Source organism: Gossypium raimondii, chromosome 6, assembly GCF_025698545.1.
Source record: "Gossypium raimondii isolate GPD5lz chromosome 6, ASM2569854v1, whole genome shotgun sequence".
Taxonomy (NCBI): domain Eukaryota; kingdom Viridiplantae; phylum Streptophyta; class Magnoliopsida; order Malvales; family Malvaceae; genus Gossypium; species Gossypium raimondii.
The window spans coordinates 51275069-51289969 of NC_068570.1; the positions used below are offsets into that span (position 1 = coordinate 51275069).

Consider the following 14901-nt stretch of genomic DNA (forward strand, 5'->3'; position numbering starts at 1 on the left):
GGATTTTGGCAAATCCAAATAAAAGAAGAAGAAATATATAAAACGGCATTTACTGTACCATTTGGACAATATGAATCGAATGTAATGCCTTTTGGGTTAAAAAAATGTTCCATCTGAGTTTCAAAGAATAATGAATGATATTTTTTACCAATATTCTCAATTCAAAATAGTATACATCGATTATGTATTAGTGTTTTCAGAAAATTTAGAAAAACACTTCAAACATTTATCGATCTTTATAAAAGTCATAAAAAATAATGGTTTAGTAGTTTCTAAATACAAGATAAATTTGTTCTAAACCAAAGTAAGGTTTTTAGGTCATTACATTACCCAATGAACCATTACCCCAATAGAACGGTCTATAGAGTTTGTTAGCAAATTCCCAGACCAAATCCTTGATAAAGTCCAATTACAAATGTACAACCCAAATTTACCCCAGCCCAATAATAACCCAACTAAACCCTAGCCCAAACCCATAGCAGAAAAAACAAAAAAATTTCAAACCCTAGGCGCCGCACCTAAGGCCTTCTACCTCCCTGCTGCCCGCCACCCTCTACCACCGCCACTGCTGCGCCAGACCGCCACTTGCACCTGCAAAATCAGAAAGAAGCGACAGAAAGCAGAAAAGAGGAATAAAAAATATGTAAAAATGGCTATATAAAAGCCATTTGAAAATGTATAATGAGAGATTTCTTTTTTGAAAATAATAAAAGAGAAAACGTTTCAAAAAAAAAAGATCAAAGATTCAAGGTTGTTTTCTTGTTTTTGTTTTGTTTTTATTTTCTTCTTGATTTTTTATTTCGAAATATTTATTAAAAACAAAAAAAGAGAAGCCTTTTACCTTTTTTGTTGTCACCAGAGCGCTAAGGAGGCCGAGGAGAGGCGTCGAAGAGAAAAAAAGGGAAACTTTTGGTCTCCTCGCAGCCGTGCACCACGGCGCCGGCGTCAGCGACCGGCGGCCAGCACGGTGGCCCATGGTCGGGCCCTTGGCCGGAGAATAGAGAGAGGGGAGAGTGTTTTTTTGAAGTTTTTTTTGAAAAGGAGAAGGAGAATGAAAATTTAAAAACAAAAACTGACTTAAATGCTTCCAAAATGACGTTATTTTGGGCAGCCTTCTCAGGCACCAAAACGGCGCCGTTTTGGTCATGACCCGCGCGCCGACCCGATCCACCCGGAGGATCCGCGTGTTTTCTTAAAAGGGGATATTTGCGCGCGCAATCCCTCTGACTTTGCAACCCGTTGCAATTAGGCCCTTTTATGTTATTTTCTTTTATTTTAATTTAGCCACAAAGTTTTATTTTTGTCTCATTTTGGTTCATTGCAGCACTGCGTTTTGGGGGCTTTGGTTTATTTACCATTTTGGTCCCCCCTCTTTCGGCACGTGTCACAATTTAGTCCTTTTCGTCTTTTTAATTTCGAATTTTTTTTTGTTTTTACTTCGATTTAGTCTTTTTAGCAATTTTATTATTTTGTTCATTATTTTAATGTTATTATCATTATTATTATTATTATTAATTATTATTAGTTTTATTTTCCTTTTATTTATTTGTTATTGTTATATTAATATATTAATTAGTTTTATATTATTTTTAGCTTTATTTTTATCCTATGTAAATACATATATGCATTATGCATGTACATATTTTTATAATAACTTATTTTTACATACATACAAACGTATATATATATATTTTTTTATTCTATAATTTTTATACATATATATATGTGCACATCTATATACATCTATACGCATTTTTTATATATACATGTATATAAAAATATGCTTTTGTACACCTTTATATATATATATATATATATATATATATATATATATATATATATATATATATATATATACTTACGTATTCTTTATACTTTGAAAATATATTTTGTTTGTATTCTTTATACTTTCAAAATATATTTTGTTTATATTCATTATATTTTATGATTCATATATATACCTACTTATATATACTTTTATATATTTGATGATGGTTCCATACGTATACATGTACGTGCATACATGCTTACATATATTTTCGTGTATAAAAGTTTTAAATATGTGTACATGCATATGTTTTTCATATTTTATGATTATATATATATGTATATGTATCTTTTATATTTTTATAATTTTGTTAATTTTGTTCATTTATTTATTCACATGTCTCATTATTGTTATTTTCCGCTTTAGTTTTTACTGTTTATTATTTGTTATTGTGCTTGCACGATTGCTCTTTATATTAGTCTTATTATTCGTGTATATTTTGTTTTGCTCATGTTATTTTATTCACATTATCATCTTTATCATTATTTTACATCCATCTTTACTCGGATTTGTCAAAAAAGGGAAATTTTAAAAATATAAGTAATACTTGGTATTTGGGATCTTCGAGAGAATCGAGCCCTAACGTATTGAGTTCCGATTTTCTTCATTGAATCTAAATAATCGAGATTACTCTTTTAAAATATATATAATAAAAAACTCATTATCGAGAATTCAATACGTTGTGTCCTAACGCATTGGATATGACACGTTGTTTTCTCGAGACGAGGATTTTTCTAAAAATGCAATATTCAATGTTTAATATTTTGAGAAGTTGTACCCTAACGTATTGGGTTTCAATTTTTTCACATGACTTAAAACAATTGAATACCCCTCTAAATTTTATTGTGCAAGTTTTTAGACAAGCTCATTTCTGAAGAGGTAAAATACCATGCCCTAACGCATTGGGTGTGACGATTACTCTTTCTGAAAGGAGAGGGTCTTAACGAGCAACTTGATTTATATAAGTTTTCTTTTTTTTTTTTTTAAAATAAGGATCATATTTTTAAAATTCTTCAAAGTTTTCAATTTTCGACATTAAGACATTAACTAATCAACTAGGTACCAATTTTTTGGGCGTTACGAGGGTGCTAATCCTTCCTCGTACGTAACTGACTCCCGAACCTGTTTTTTCTAAATTTTGTGGACTAAAATCGTTGTTTTAATAAAATTAAATCGTTTATTAAAAACAACCACTTTTCAAGGTGATCCGATCACACCTTATCAAAAAGGATTGGTGACAACTCCCGTTTTCGTTTTCGTTTTCGAAATCCAAGTCGACCCCGTTTTTAACAAAAAAAATGGTGTCAACACATAAACTTTTATCCAGGTCTTAGCAAATGATGTAAATCATCATATGATAGGCTCAAAAAGAATCCACAACCTTGGACAAATAACCACACCGATATTATCACCCAAATCAAAAAACAAATCACTAAGCTTCCTTGTTTATATTTAGCCAATCCAAATGCCTTCAAGATTGTAGAAACAGATGCTTCTGAAATAGGATATGGTGGGATCCTAAAATAAGTTAAAGGAGGAAAAGAGCAAATAGTCCAGTTTACTTCCAGACATTGGAATCCTACTCAGCAAAATTATAGTACTATTAAAAAAGAAATTTTATCAATTGTTTTGTGCATTACAAAATTCCAAAGTGATTTATTAAATAAAAAATTTCTTTTACGAATCGATTGCAAATCAGCAAAAGAAGTTTTACAAAAAGATGTTCAAAATATTGCCTCAAAACAGATTTTTGCAATATGGCAGGCAATTTTGAGCATATTTGATTTTGATATTGAATACATCAAAGGAGAAACTAATTCTTTACTTGATTTTCTCACCAGAGAGTTTCTTCAAAAATGCCACCCAAACTCCGAGACAAAGGAAAATAGAAAATAAGAGAGTCATCCAAAACCCAAATTTCTTCAAAACCAATTAAGTCATGGTATGAAATTTGCCATGGAGAAGAAAATGAGAAATCATCATCATCGTCAAAATCCTCCAAAAATACAATAATTCAAGATGCACAAGATCCAAATGAAATTGATTCTCAAATCAAAAAATGGATTGAGTCCCTTTCTCAATCCCGAGAAGTAGCATTGGCCTTTTTACAAATGAAAGAGGAAACTCCTCTCAAACAAATTGCTACTGAAGCAGCAAAGATTTCAAAAAATAAAGAGATTGTTTTACACAAACCAAAATCTCTCAAAAATGTTTTAAAAGGGACTTCTCTCCAATATGTTTTTTCAAAAGAGATAGTAGTGTCTCCACAAACTGCTACACAAAAATCTTCACAATATTTTCCAAACAAATATTTTGAAAAAATTCTTGTTATGGAGGAAGAATTTTCAGAAAAACCTCCACATATACTTGCAAAAGAACTTTTCAATGGATGCCATTTCAAACCATTGGATTCTCAAAAACCCCAATAGTATTATGAAAACATACTGGTTCAAACTGAATAAGTATTGTTCAAACATTACACAGACCCAAAAGATCTAAATTTTATTACCCATTCAACAACCTAAATACTAAAAATTCTTCGACCAAGAGATTGGAGTGAAAACCCAAATTCTCCAAAGAATTTCCCGCCAAATTTACCACCAAAATAGACCACTACCCATATTTTAAATATTGGGATTACCAAATGGCATGGTACAATGCCTTCTTAATAAACAACCAACAAATGAGATACTCTGGGATCATATATTTCAAATACGACACCCAATTCAAATTCCCAAACTGGTTCCATGAATGGTGGAATTGGTATGGACCATCATCCTTTGAGATACTATCAGAAAAAATTCAAAACTTATGGCCCAAATTCTTTGACAAATTTTAGCCTGAACCAGACCAAAAACATATTTACAGGACAATCTATTTTTTCTCAAAACTGCGCATTTCTTGGATTGTTTCATGGAATTATTCTTATGAGCAAGATCAATATACTGGAATTCCATTACTAGTTCGGAACTATAGGGCTAAATGGTGGGACAAATTTAATGATGAAAAATATGATTCAATTTTCAAAAAGAATCCAAGATTATGTAAGTCTGTAGCCCCGGATCAAACCACAGCAAAATTCCTTCAAGCAAAGTCGACAGCTAGTGCGATGTTAGCTCAAGCCAAGACCAAAAAGGAATACAAAAAACTCATGGTTGAAATGCTCAGCTCATTGGATTCCGAATCCAAAGATGAGAAATCTTTAGCATCCTTAATCAAGACGGTGGATCTTGCAGATGATACCACTTCAATGACCATCACCAGGACCAAGAAAAAATGATGCAAGAAAAGACAAGTGAACAGGAAATATTCTTTGACGAAATATTCCTACAAGAAAAGACGAGTGAACAGTAAATATTCCCTTACAAGGAAAGATGCATGAATAGTAAATATTCTCTGTAATTTGTATTTTTGTAATCAGAGAATATATTCTCTGAAAAGTTTTAATCAAAGTCTTAAATGTAATGATGAAAGGGAAAATTTCCTGGTTCAAATGATGTAAAGAGATAATAGCCCTCTATAAAAGGCTATCAAATTCAGAATGAAAAACATGACTCGAAATACCCATTTCAGAAATCAAAACTCATTTCTCCAAAGTTTCAAAGTTTCTCCAAAATTTTAAGTTTTCAAAATTTAAGTTTTAAAATTTTTATTACAAATTTCAAATTACGATTACAGGACTCTAAATACCCATTTCAGAAATCAAAACTCGTTTCTCCAAAGTTTCAAAGTTTCTCCAAATTTTAAGTTTTCAAAATTTAAGTTTTAAAATTTTTATTACAAATTTCAAATTACGATTATCATATATTTAAATTTTTAATTTTTTAAAATTTTAAATATATTAAAAATGTTAAGTATAACCAATTTTAAAATTTTAAAATTTAATATATTTTAATAGGTAAAGAGAAAAAGATTTTTAATATATTTAAAAATTTAAAACTTAAAACTTAAAAATTTTAAATATGTTAAAGAAAATGTTGAGTATAATCAATTTTAAATTTTAATATACTTAATATATTAAAATTGTAAACATATTAAAAAAAATTAAGTATAACCAATTTTAAAATTTTAATATATTTTTTAATAGGTAAAGACATAAAAAAAAAGGTTTTCTTAATATATTTAAAATTTTGAAAGGAAAAAATGGCGAGCAACTTAGGAAACGGGTGCGCCAATTTATTTGGTTCCACAAAAAAAGGAAAATTTTTTAAAGTCCCTCTATTTTCTAGAAATTACAGTATTTTGCTAGTATTTATACAGTTAACGTCATTCTACATGACTTTACTAAAAAATTAATTTTTTTTATCCTGATTGCTGACGTGACATGTTGGTGGTGTCAGACTCTTTGGCTCCACCAACTTTCACTATAAATTTTAGGTCATTACGTGTTTAATTAAAAAATGAGTCATTTATGTAATTAATTAAATTTTTTGAGTTAATTTTATAAAAAAGCTTGAATAATATTAAAAGTTAAAATATTTAGATAATTTTATTTAATTTTCAAAACACTGAATTTCAAAAACTGTATTCATACAAGATTAGACATCAATACTTTGAGAAAGATATGAAACTTTATTAAAAGTATCGATATATATTTTTTTGTTCAATTTTCCTAAATTTTGAATCTCAAATGGGTATTGACAAAAGCGAATCTAGAGGGCTGGTAGGGACCGACCCCCTAAAATGAAAAAATTTTTAATTTGGTCCCTTAAAATTTTTAAAATTTTAAATTAATAAAGATAAAATTATACTTTGACCCCCTAAAATTGATACAATTTTAATTTAATCATTTAAAAATTATATTTTTATTATCGTAAAAATCACAATTTAATTTTGACCCCCTAAAATTTTTTTTTTGCTTCGCCCCTGAGTATCAATATTTGGATTGTGATATCGATACCTTATAGAAGGGATCGATACTTTTGATCTTGACAACAGTTTCACACGATAAAAAGCATTTGAAAAAAAAATTATCATTTTGAAAGTTAAAAATATTTTCTAAGCATCTGAAAGATAGATTTTAAAAGTTTCTCTCTTATTATCAAGTTTTATTAAAGAAAATTATATTTATTATATCAAAACATTTATCAAATAAAACTGAAGAATAAGATTGAGAATAGATTTTGCTCATTCAAGAAGAGACTCCACTTTCATGAACCTCCGTTGATCTTCTTTCCAAGCTCATTGTCCATCATCAACTGTAATAAATCAAAGTGTAGAAGTAAAGGTTTAATTACTAAACAAGAGTCTGAAAGTTTACAATTAAAACCAAAGTAAAAAAATGCAGAGAAACTAAAACCAATTCTGATTTCTATCTTCTCCCCTTTTTTTCTCCTTTCCTGTTATTCTACTAAGGGTAATATTTGTACTAAATGGATTAAAAAGAGTTGAAATAAAGGCTAAAAAGTAAAAAATTTCAACAAACGTGGAAAAGATAAAAGAGTGCTACAAATCAACTATATAAAATGAGGAATGCCAACTACAAAACTGGACCTTGTATGAAATGAAAAACAGAATTTTATGTCAACAAATTGATGCGTATAATGGCAGCTAGACTGTGTCTTCTTCTGATCTTTCTAATATGAAGATGTTCTCTTTATCATCTCTCCCTATCCTCATCGTGTCATCTACATACCTGTAGTGTTCAACCCAACTCAAGGAACAACAATGTGAAGTTACAATATTAATAGCACAAAACATCCACCAAAGCACTAGGAGAAATAGTAAAGGATACGTTATCTCCAGCCACCCATCCGGATTGAAGATAGCAAGCAGAACATCATAATTTTTCGAGAACACATTCAACAGCTATGCTTTCACCAAAACAAATTAAGCTTCAAGTTTGGGAAATTTTGAGTATTTCTCTGTGATGTACACAACAGTTTACAGCTTACCTGATCAGGAGTGACTGTCGAGTTATCGTAACTTACATCAACTCTCTGCAGATTTTGAAACAAAAATACACTTGAATCATGATCCAGGTTTTGTATGTTGGTGGAATATATAAGGAAAAGGCAGAAAGAAAGAAGGTTTAACTGATTTGGATGCGATCTTGAAGGAAGCTTCAATTGTGAGCTTCCCATTTAACAATTTCAATCCTCTGGCATTGAACTTTATCACGTTAACTGCTTTGCTCTCCATTTTCCCATCACCAAATGCTAATGTTAGTAAAACACGAATCACATCACAAATCCAGCTTCATATAGAAAAAATGGCACACCAGTTTTTATTTCACTACTAGGATGAGAATCTGGATATTTAAATCATTCAGTTATGGTATAAGTCCCAGAAAAGGTTTAATTCATAGTTTAGTACCTAAGTTTGGCATTTTTTTCTAAACTGGTACTTGTTTTTTTTTTTTGAGTTTAACTGGTAACTGTATTTGACAAAGTTATACAATTTGATACCTGAAGAAAACAGTGTGTTAATCTTTTAGTATTTAATTGGTTTTAGAGTTTATTTCATGAAAATTCATAATTAACTAATAATATTAGCAATTAGCTTTCATCAAATCAATCCTAAATCCTGAATTAAACCACATCAATTGTACTGTATTTGACAAATTAAACAAATTCACAATTAACACTAAATTTATTCTATTACCAAAATCATAAAACATTCACACCTAATAGTATTAGTAATTAACTTTCATCAAATCAACCTTAAAACATGAGTATTTAGAGTGCATAAGAAACTCAGGCACCAAATAATATATTAAACTTTCTTGAAATTTCTCAAGCAACTCAGTATTTAGAGTGCATAAGAAACTCTTAGATGTATACAATACCTTTTCAATATCAATGATCTGGAAAAACTCTCCCAAAGTGATGAAATCCCTCAACCCAAGCTTTGTTCTCTTGGAACCCAAGATTGTAATAGTACTATAAAGTAGCTTCCAGCAACCACCTACCTTCATCCCATTTATAGAAAAAAAAAAAAACTCTAAAACCATATCCTTAACTTTATTTCAACAAGTAGAATATAAGTTCAAGTTCACCTTTTCTAGATTCAAGATAGGATCTGGAGTTGGATTGTGAGATTCTAGCAGCTTCACCAGAGCTTCAACGTCAGATTTCTTTGAGGATGGGACTCCAAAAATCCCTCTATTGATTCCTTGGAACACATATACAGAAAAAAAAAAATTATCTCAGGAGTTGTTCACCATGTTATCCTGAGGTAAATATAGAGGAGGACCATACCTTTGAGTTGCTGTAAGAGTTCAGTTTTGAGGTGAGAAAGTGTGTTAGGATCCTGTAATACATCATCCTCATCGCCGATTAAGTCAGCGTTAGGTTCAGCCACTTTAGTGATGAAACAGGGGTTGAATCTAGAGGTGATAGCCATTGGATATGTGGTTGAGATGGCCCTGCAGCAAGCTTTCATCTTTCCATTGATTCTGGATATGGAAGGAAGCAAAGGGGGAGCATGGAGTAGTGGAGGGTGGATAAGCTTGTTGGAAATGGGTGGTGCAAACAAGTTTTGTTTCCTTCGTGTTGTGGAAAGAAAATGAAGCCCAGAGCTATCGGAATCCTCGGGGGAAAACCCAAGCTCTGGCATCAACTTTCTAACCTTAGCATCAACCTCATCCAAATTCACAGCCTGAGCCCTCCTCTGCAACAAATCAAACTCATCCAAAAGCATTCCCATCAACTCCAAATCCTCGGTAGCCCCTTCTATCGCCTTCTGTACCCTCTCTAACCAGTCAGAAATCTCCATTTCTTCTTTAAAAGCACTCAAAAACTCCTCCCTCACCGTCCTGCTCATCGAAACCTCAAATTCTTGGTTCAAAAATGCATTTTTCATGTTTGATTTGGCCTTTATAACGTTCCCCGAATCGGGTTCTTCTTGTCCCGTTATAATTCTCAACCGGGTCGTTTTCCCTGCTGCATTTACTCCAACCAGTCCAATTTTCTCGCCTTTTTTCACTTCCCAACTCACATCTTTCGAAACAGTTACTCCTTTATAGCTCTTGCTAATGTTTTCAAGCTTTACACCGGAGGAAATACCCGAAGCACCGGCATTGGATTGCTTGTTGAAACGTTTCCGATCAATTTCTTCTGTATTGGAGGAAAACAGTGATTCAATGTCGCTTTCTGGGTCCTTAACGGAGGTTTCAACGCTGAGAGTGGAAACTTGGGCAGTTATTTTAGTTGGTCTAAATTTAAAGGTTTTGGGGGAGACTAAAGAGGAGGAATTGGGAGTAAACGAGGGGCAAGGAGAGGTGAAGAATGTTGAACGAAGGTCAAAACGGTGGAGTTTTGTGGAGAGCACCATGTTTGGGCGGTGGGAAAGTGAAGGAAAGTATGGAAATGAAAGGAAAAAAGGACAAAGAACAGAGGTGTGAAGAAAGGCAATGGGGGAGTTTCTCAGCCAGTAGAGTAAAAGAGAAACTCTCAGCCCACCAGTTGAGATGAGATGAGATGAGCGGGGGAGACGGATGATATACAGGTGAAAGAGGGAGATTTCTAACCTCTATACCTTGCTATTTGTGTTGCACGTAATACACAAATAAATAAAGATAAGTATCTAATTTTTGTCTGTCACATATGTTAGAAAAATATAAAAAGATGGGGGCAATTTACCAAAAAAGTCGTTTTTTTTAAATTTATTGAAATAGATCGATTTTTTGATTATTTACCGGAATAGGCCATTTTTCGGAAAATCGCGTCCACGTCGGTAGCGATGTCGAGTGCGTGGATGCGATGTCGACACGCACCACGACATCGCTATTGATGTGGACGCGATTTACCGGAAAATAGCCCATTCCGGTAAATAATAAAAAATCGGCCCATTTCAGTAAATTTTGAAAAAAACCGACTTTTTTTGGTAATTTGCCCAAAAGATGGATCACTTTTTTACAAGTGAAACATAATATTTGAACTTAAAATTCGGTAAAAAATAAAAAAAAAAACTCATTAGTTACTTTAATCCATGCTTGAACTCTTCATTGAATTGATATTTTGTTTTTTGAATAAATAAATTTAACCGATTGATGGATTACTTAATTTGATTTTACTGTTTTAATTCAATAAAGATAACTATGAAAATGTATGGTTTTTTAGGTTAAAATGGAAACGAAAAGTAAAAAGAAAGAAGACCAAGGATTCTTTTTTCTAGTTTAAAGATTAATTTGATGCATAGGTTTTGATTATTTTGAGAAACTAAATTAACATTTTCCTTTAATTAATTTAGAAAATTTAATTAATTAAATTTAATTAATTAAAAAATCAATTAATTTAGTTGGTTGGACATTTAAGTTGACATTTAAAACTTATTTTAAGTGTCACGTCAGATTGTCATTTGGGAGATAACATATCTTAATGGCAGAGTGACCATTTCGTAACAAAATGATAACGTAAGTGACTAAAACGTAACATTTCAAACATAGATGACTAAAATGTAATCTGAGGCAAATAAAAATAACTATTTTGGTGGTTTACTCATAAATAAATTAAAATATCTACTTTTATTTTTCTCATAAACAAATATACAAATATAACTAAAATTTTTCACAATGATGGTATTAATTAAAGTTGACCCTCAGGTTTTTTTTTTCAAAAAAAGAAAAAGAATATAAGTATGGTTTAAAAATAACATACAACAAATAATAAAATGTACTATTTAAAATTAATAATAATAACAACACACATGTAATATCTATGAAATTAAAAAAATAGTTTAAATTGTGAGTAAAAATTAAATAGACCAATATATCATATTAAGAATAATAAATACACTCCAATTATTTCATGGTATTGTCATATTTCTAGCACATAAAAAGTTATCATTCCAGTGAAAGGAAATCAATATTACATATCTAATTATAAAAATTAAATATCTAGTTGACTTTTGACACTGATTTATGAAAATATTGGTGTAGTGGTAAAGAAATTATTTATAAATCTATTGAACATGTATTGGATCCTTGGATATGTTAGTTTTAATTTTTATTTAAAATTTAGTTTTAATTTTCTTTTAAAATTATATAAAAGTATGGAAATATAAAACGTTATCAAAATAATAATAGCAATCATTTAAAAGAAAAGGTAAATTAGTCTTTTTCCAATTGAGTTGGTATCTAATTAACCCATAACACTAATTTAGTCACAATTTAAATATTTTATAGATACGGGATGAGGGTGAGAAAATATTTTTGTAAAAAAATCATTTGCTTAAAATGTATTTAATAATAAATATTGGTGTAGTAGTAAAGAACTTGTTTATAAATTCATTGAACAAGTGTTTAATCATTGATATGCTAATTTTTAATTTTATTTAAAATTATATAAAAATATGAAAAGATAAAACCCCATCAAAATAATAGAAATGATAAATTAGTCTTTTTCCAACTGAGTTGTTACCCAATTAACCGTGACACCAACTCAATCGGAGTTTAACTAATAGTGAATTTAGATACACAATGTGAGTGAGAGAAAACATTTTATATAAAATATTTTTTTAAAATTACTCAATAATAATTATTGGTGTAATAGTAGAATTTATGGCTAGCTCAAAAGGTAAATGGTATCTTTTCATTGACATTGCATTAATTATGAAATAGGAATATGGTCATGGGTTATTCGATTAGGACAAATGATTGTTATTACTGTTTGTTAGAAATAATCTTTTTCATTGTGGAAGATGCAATGCTGATCATGAGATAAAATATGATCATATTGTGTAAATGAATTTAATTAAAATAACTCAAGGATATATTATGAGAGTAACACACAAATGACAAGGCCATTGAATAAAGCATAAGTCTAAGTTGTTTTCGTAATTGTATATAATGGGGAGTTCATTCATGACACTTTTAGTGGATTGACTTTATGACTAAATAATGTTGTAATTAATAGATGAAGAGTAGTGTAACAACCTGATTTCAGTGGTATCAGAGATAGTGGTTTTGAGATCACAATTTCAACGTATGAGTCCGTAAATATTATTTATTTAATATTTACGAGGGTATTAGAGTGTCATATTAAAATTTGGTTCGATAATTTTGATGTTTGGATAGTTAATTGAGGAAAAGAACTAAATCATAAAAATTGCAAAAATTACTTTATTAATTAAATGACTTAAATAGTAAAAGTGGGAGATTTTATGTTGAAATTAGACCATAATTAAAATATTATGGACAGTTGGTGATGTTTTATTTTAAAGTTTATTAGTTAAAATGTAATTTACAAAATAAAGTAATTAAAACCATAAAATGAATGATCATCATCTTCCACTTACACCATGTTTGGTTCTCTATAATGGAATAGAGCTGTTGTAATGGAATAGAAGCTGTAATCGATAATTCAATTGTTTGGTTGAATGGAATGGAATAGAACTATAATGGTATTCTTGTGTTTGGTTGAATGGAATAATGTTGTAATAGCATAAGAAAAAACTAAAATGACCAAAACACCCTTAATAGAATTTTTTAAGTAAGATAATTTTTGTTATTAAATTTGTAATGGCCCAAATTCAAGTTTATCGGAATAGTGGTTTCAGAACCACAAATCCAATTTAAGGATAAATTTATTTTAATATTTTTGCATGAATATTGGTATGATAGGAAAATAGTGTGAAAATATAGATAGAAAAATTTTACCGATTTAGTGGTTAGTTAGAAAAAGAAATTATAGAAGAAATTGGGTAAAAATAAGGTATCGAGACCTCAATCTCGTAAAACCGAGTCAAAAATATTTTTATAAATATTTATGAAGTGTTAGTAATATGGTATTAAAATTTCGTTAGAAATTTTAATGTTTGGGTAGTCAATTAAGTAAAAAGGACTAAATTGAAAAAGGTGTAAAAGTTACTAGAGGGATTAAATAGCTCAATTGTGAAATGAGGAGGGACATAAATTTCAAATAACCCCAAAAGGAGATATTTTGGGCGGCATACGCTGAGAAAAATCAGGAGAATTGAAGAAATAAGGGTAAAATTGGAATATTACAAAATTTGCTTTAAAAGTTAGGACTAAAGAATCTAGATTTCTCTTTATTTTTCTGCATTCTCATCAGCCAAAAAACGTCCTAAGGGTTTCTCCAAGCTGGTTTTTCATATTTTCTGCACCAAGTGAGTTAATCCTTGCCTTTTTCTTGTAATTTATGCGTTTCTAAGACTTTTACAACTAGGTCCTATTACTAAATTCATTAGTTTTTGATTTTATGAATGATATTGAAAGTTGATATGAATATGTGCTGGAAGTTTATGAGGAAATAGGATGAAATTGATGCTTTAATTTGTTTATGAGATGATTTTATTAGGTAATTCCAATAGAAATTGATTTGTAGGACCTAATTGTGAAAAAGTTTGGAATTAAAGTTTAGTGCTGAAATTCTGATTTTCAAAGGTTATAAGGTAGTTTAAAGTGATATAATAAAGTGTTGATTGAGAAAAATCAGCTCAATTGAGAGGTTAATTGAGCAGGGACGAAATTATCATTGTTGAAAGTTAAAGGGAAAAATGGTAATTAACACCATGCACTAAAACAGTTTTAGACAGCAGCAGTACTCTGACTTTGAAAATTCACCAAAAATTGTAGAGATCGAATTAGAGGATGAATAAAATATTAAATTAAAGCTTATTGAGTCTAGTTTCTTATAAAAGAAACGGTGTAAGCAATGGAATTGTAAATCATGAGATATAATAGATTTTGTGAGACAAGGTCAGAATGAATTTGGGTTCCCCTGTTCTGACTTTGGAAAATCATTAAAAATTGTACAAAAATGATTATGAGTTATAATTTATATTCTTAGAATTCTTAATGAATCTATTTTCTGAATAAATAAAGGGAAGCATCATCCTAATTCTGTACAATGAGATAATTAATTTTTAGTGAAGAGGGGTCAGAACTGTCATATAGTGAAACAAGGGAAACTTTAAGGAATAAACTGTACTTATTGGCTAAACCAAAAATTCTGAAATTTTTATGGTAATAAGATATGTGAGTCTAGTTTTAGGTAAAATTAACGGATCTTAATTTGGAGTTCTGTAGCTCAAGATATAAATAATTTAGTGACTGTGACTCAGTGAGGCAGCTTTGAATGCACTATAAATAATAATGGAATTGTAGAGAA

At 30.1% G+C, this 14901-nt stretch overlaps 1 protein-coding gene across 5 annotated transcripts; it reads right to left on the reverse strand.

The window, feature by feature from the left end:
- Positions 1-4627: 4627 nt before the first annotated feature.
- LOC105773916 (ABC transporter F family member 2) lies at positions 4628-10316 on the reverse strand. Of its 5 annotated transcripts, XR_008196913.1 has the most exons (9): positions 9028-10315; positions 8826-8941; positions 8616-8738; positions 7865-7963; positions 7723-7767; positions 7563-7636; positions 7322-7463; positions 6977-7026; positions 4628-5155 (listed from the first exon to the last, which is right to left on the reverse strand). XR_008196913.1 is itself a non-coding variant. In XM_012596117.2 (7 exons), exons 1-7 carry the CDS (start codon positions 10100-10102, stop codon positions 7379-7381), a joined length of 1617 nt encoding a protein of 538 aa, XP_012451571.1. In that variant the 5' UTR covers positions 10103-10315; the 3' UTR covers positions 7043-7378. The 5 variants fall into 5 exon arrangements, 1 of the variants encoding a protein (XP_012451571.1); XR_001127207.2 differs by lacking the exon at positions 4628-5155 and having other exon boundaries at positions 6843-7026; XM_012596117.2 differs by lacking the exons at positions 4628-5155; positions 6977-7026 and having other exon boundaries at positions 7043-7463.
- Positions 10317-14901: the final 4585 nt, after the last annotated feature.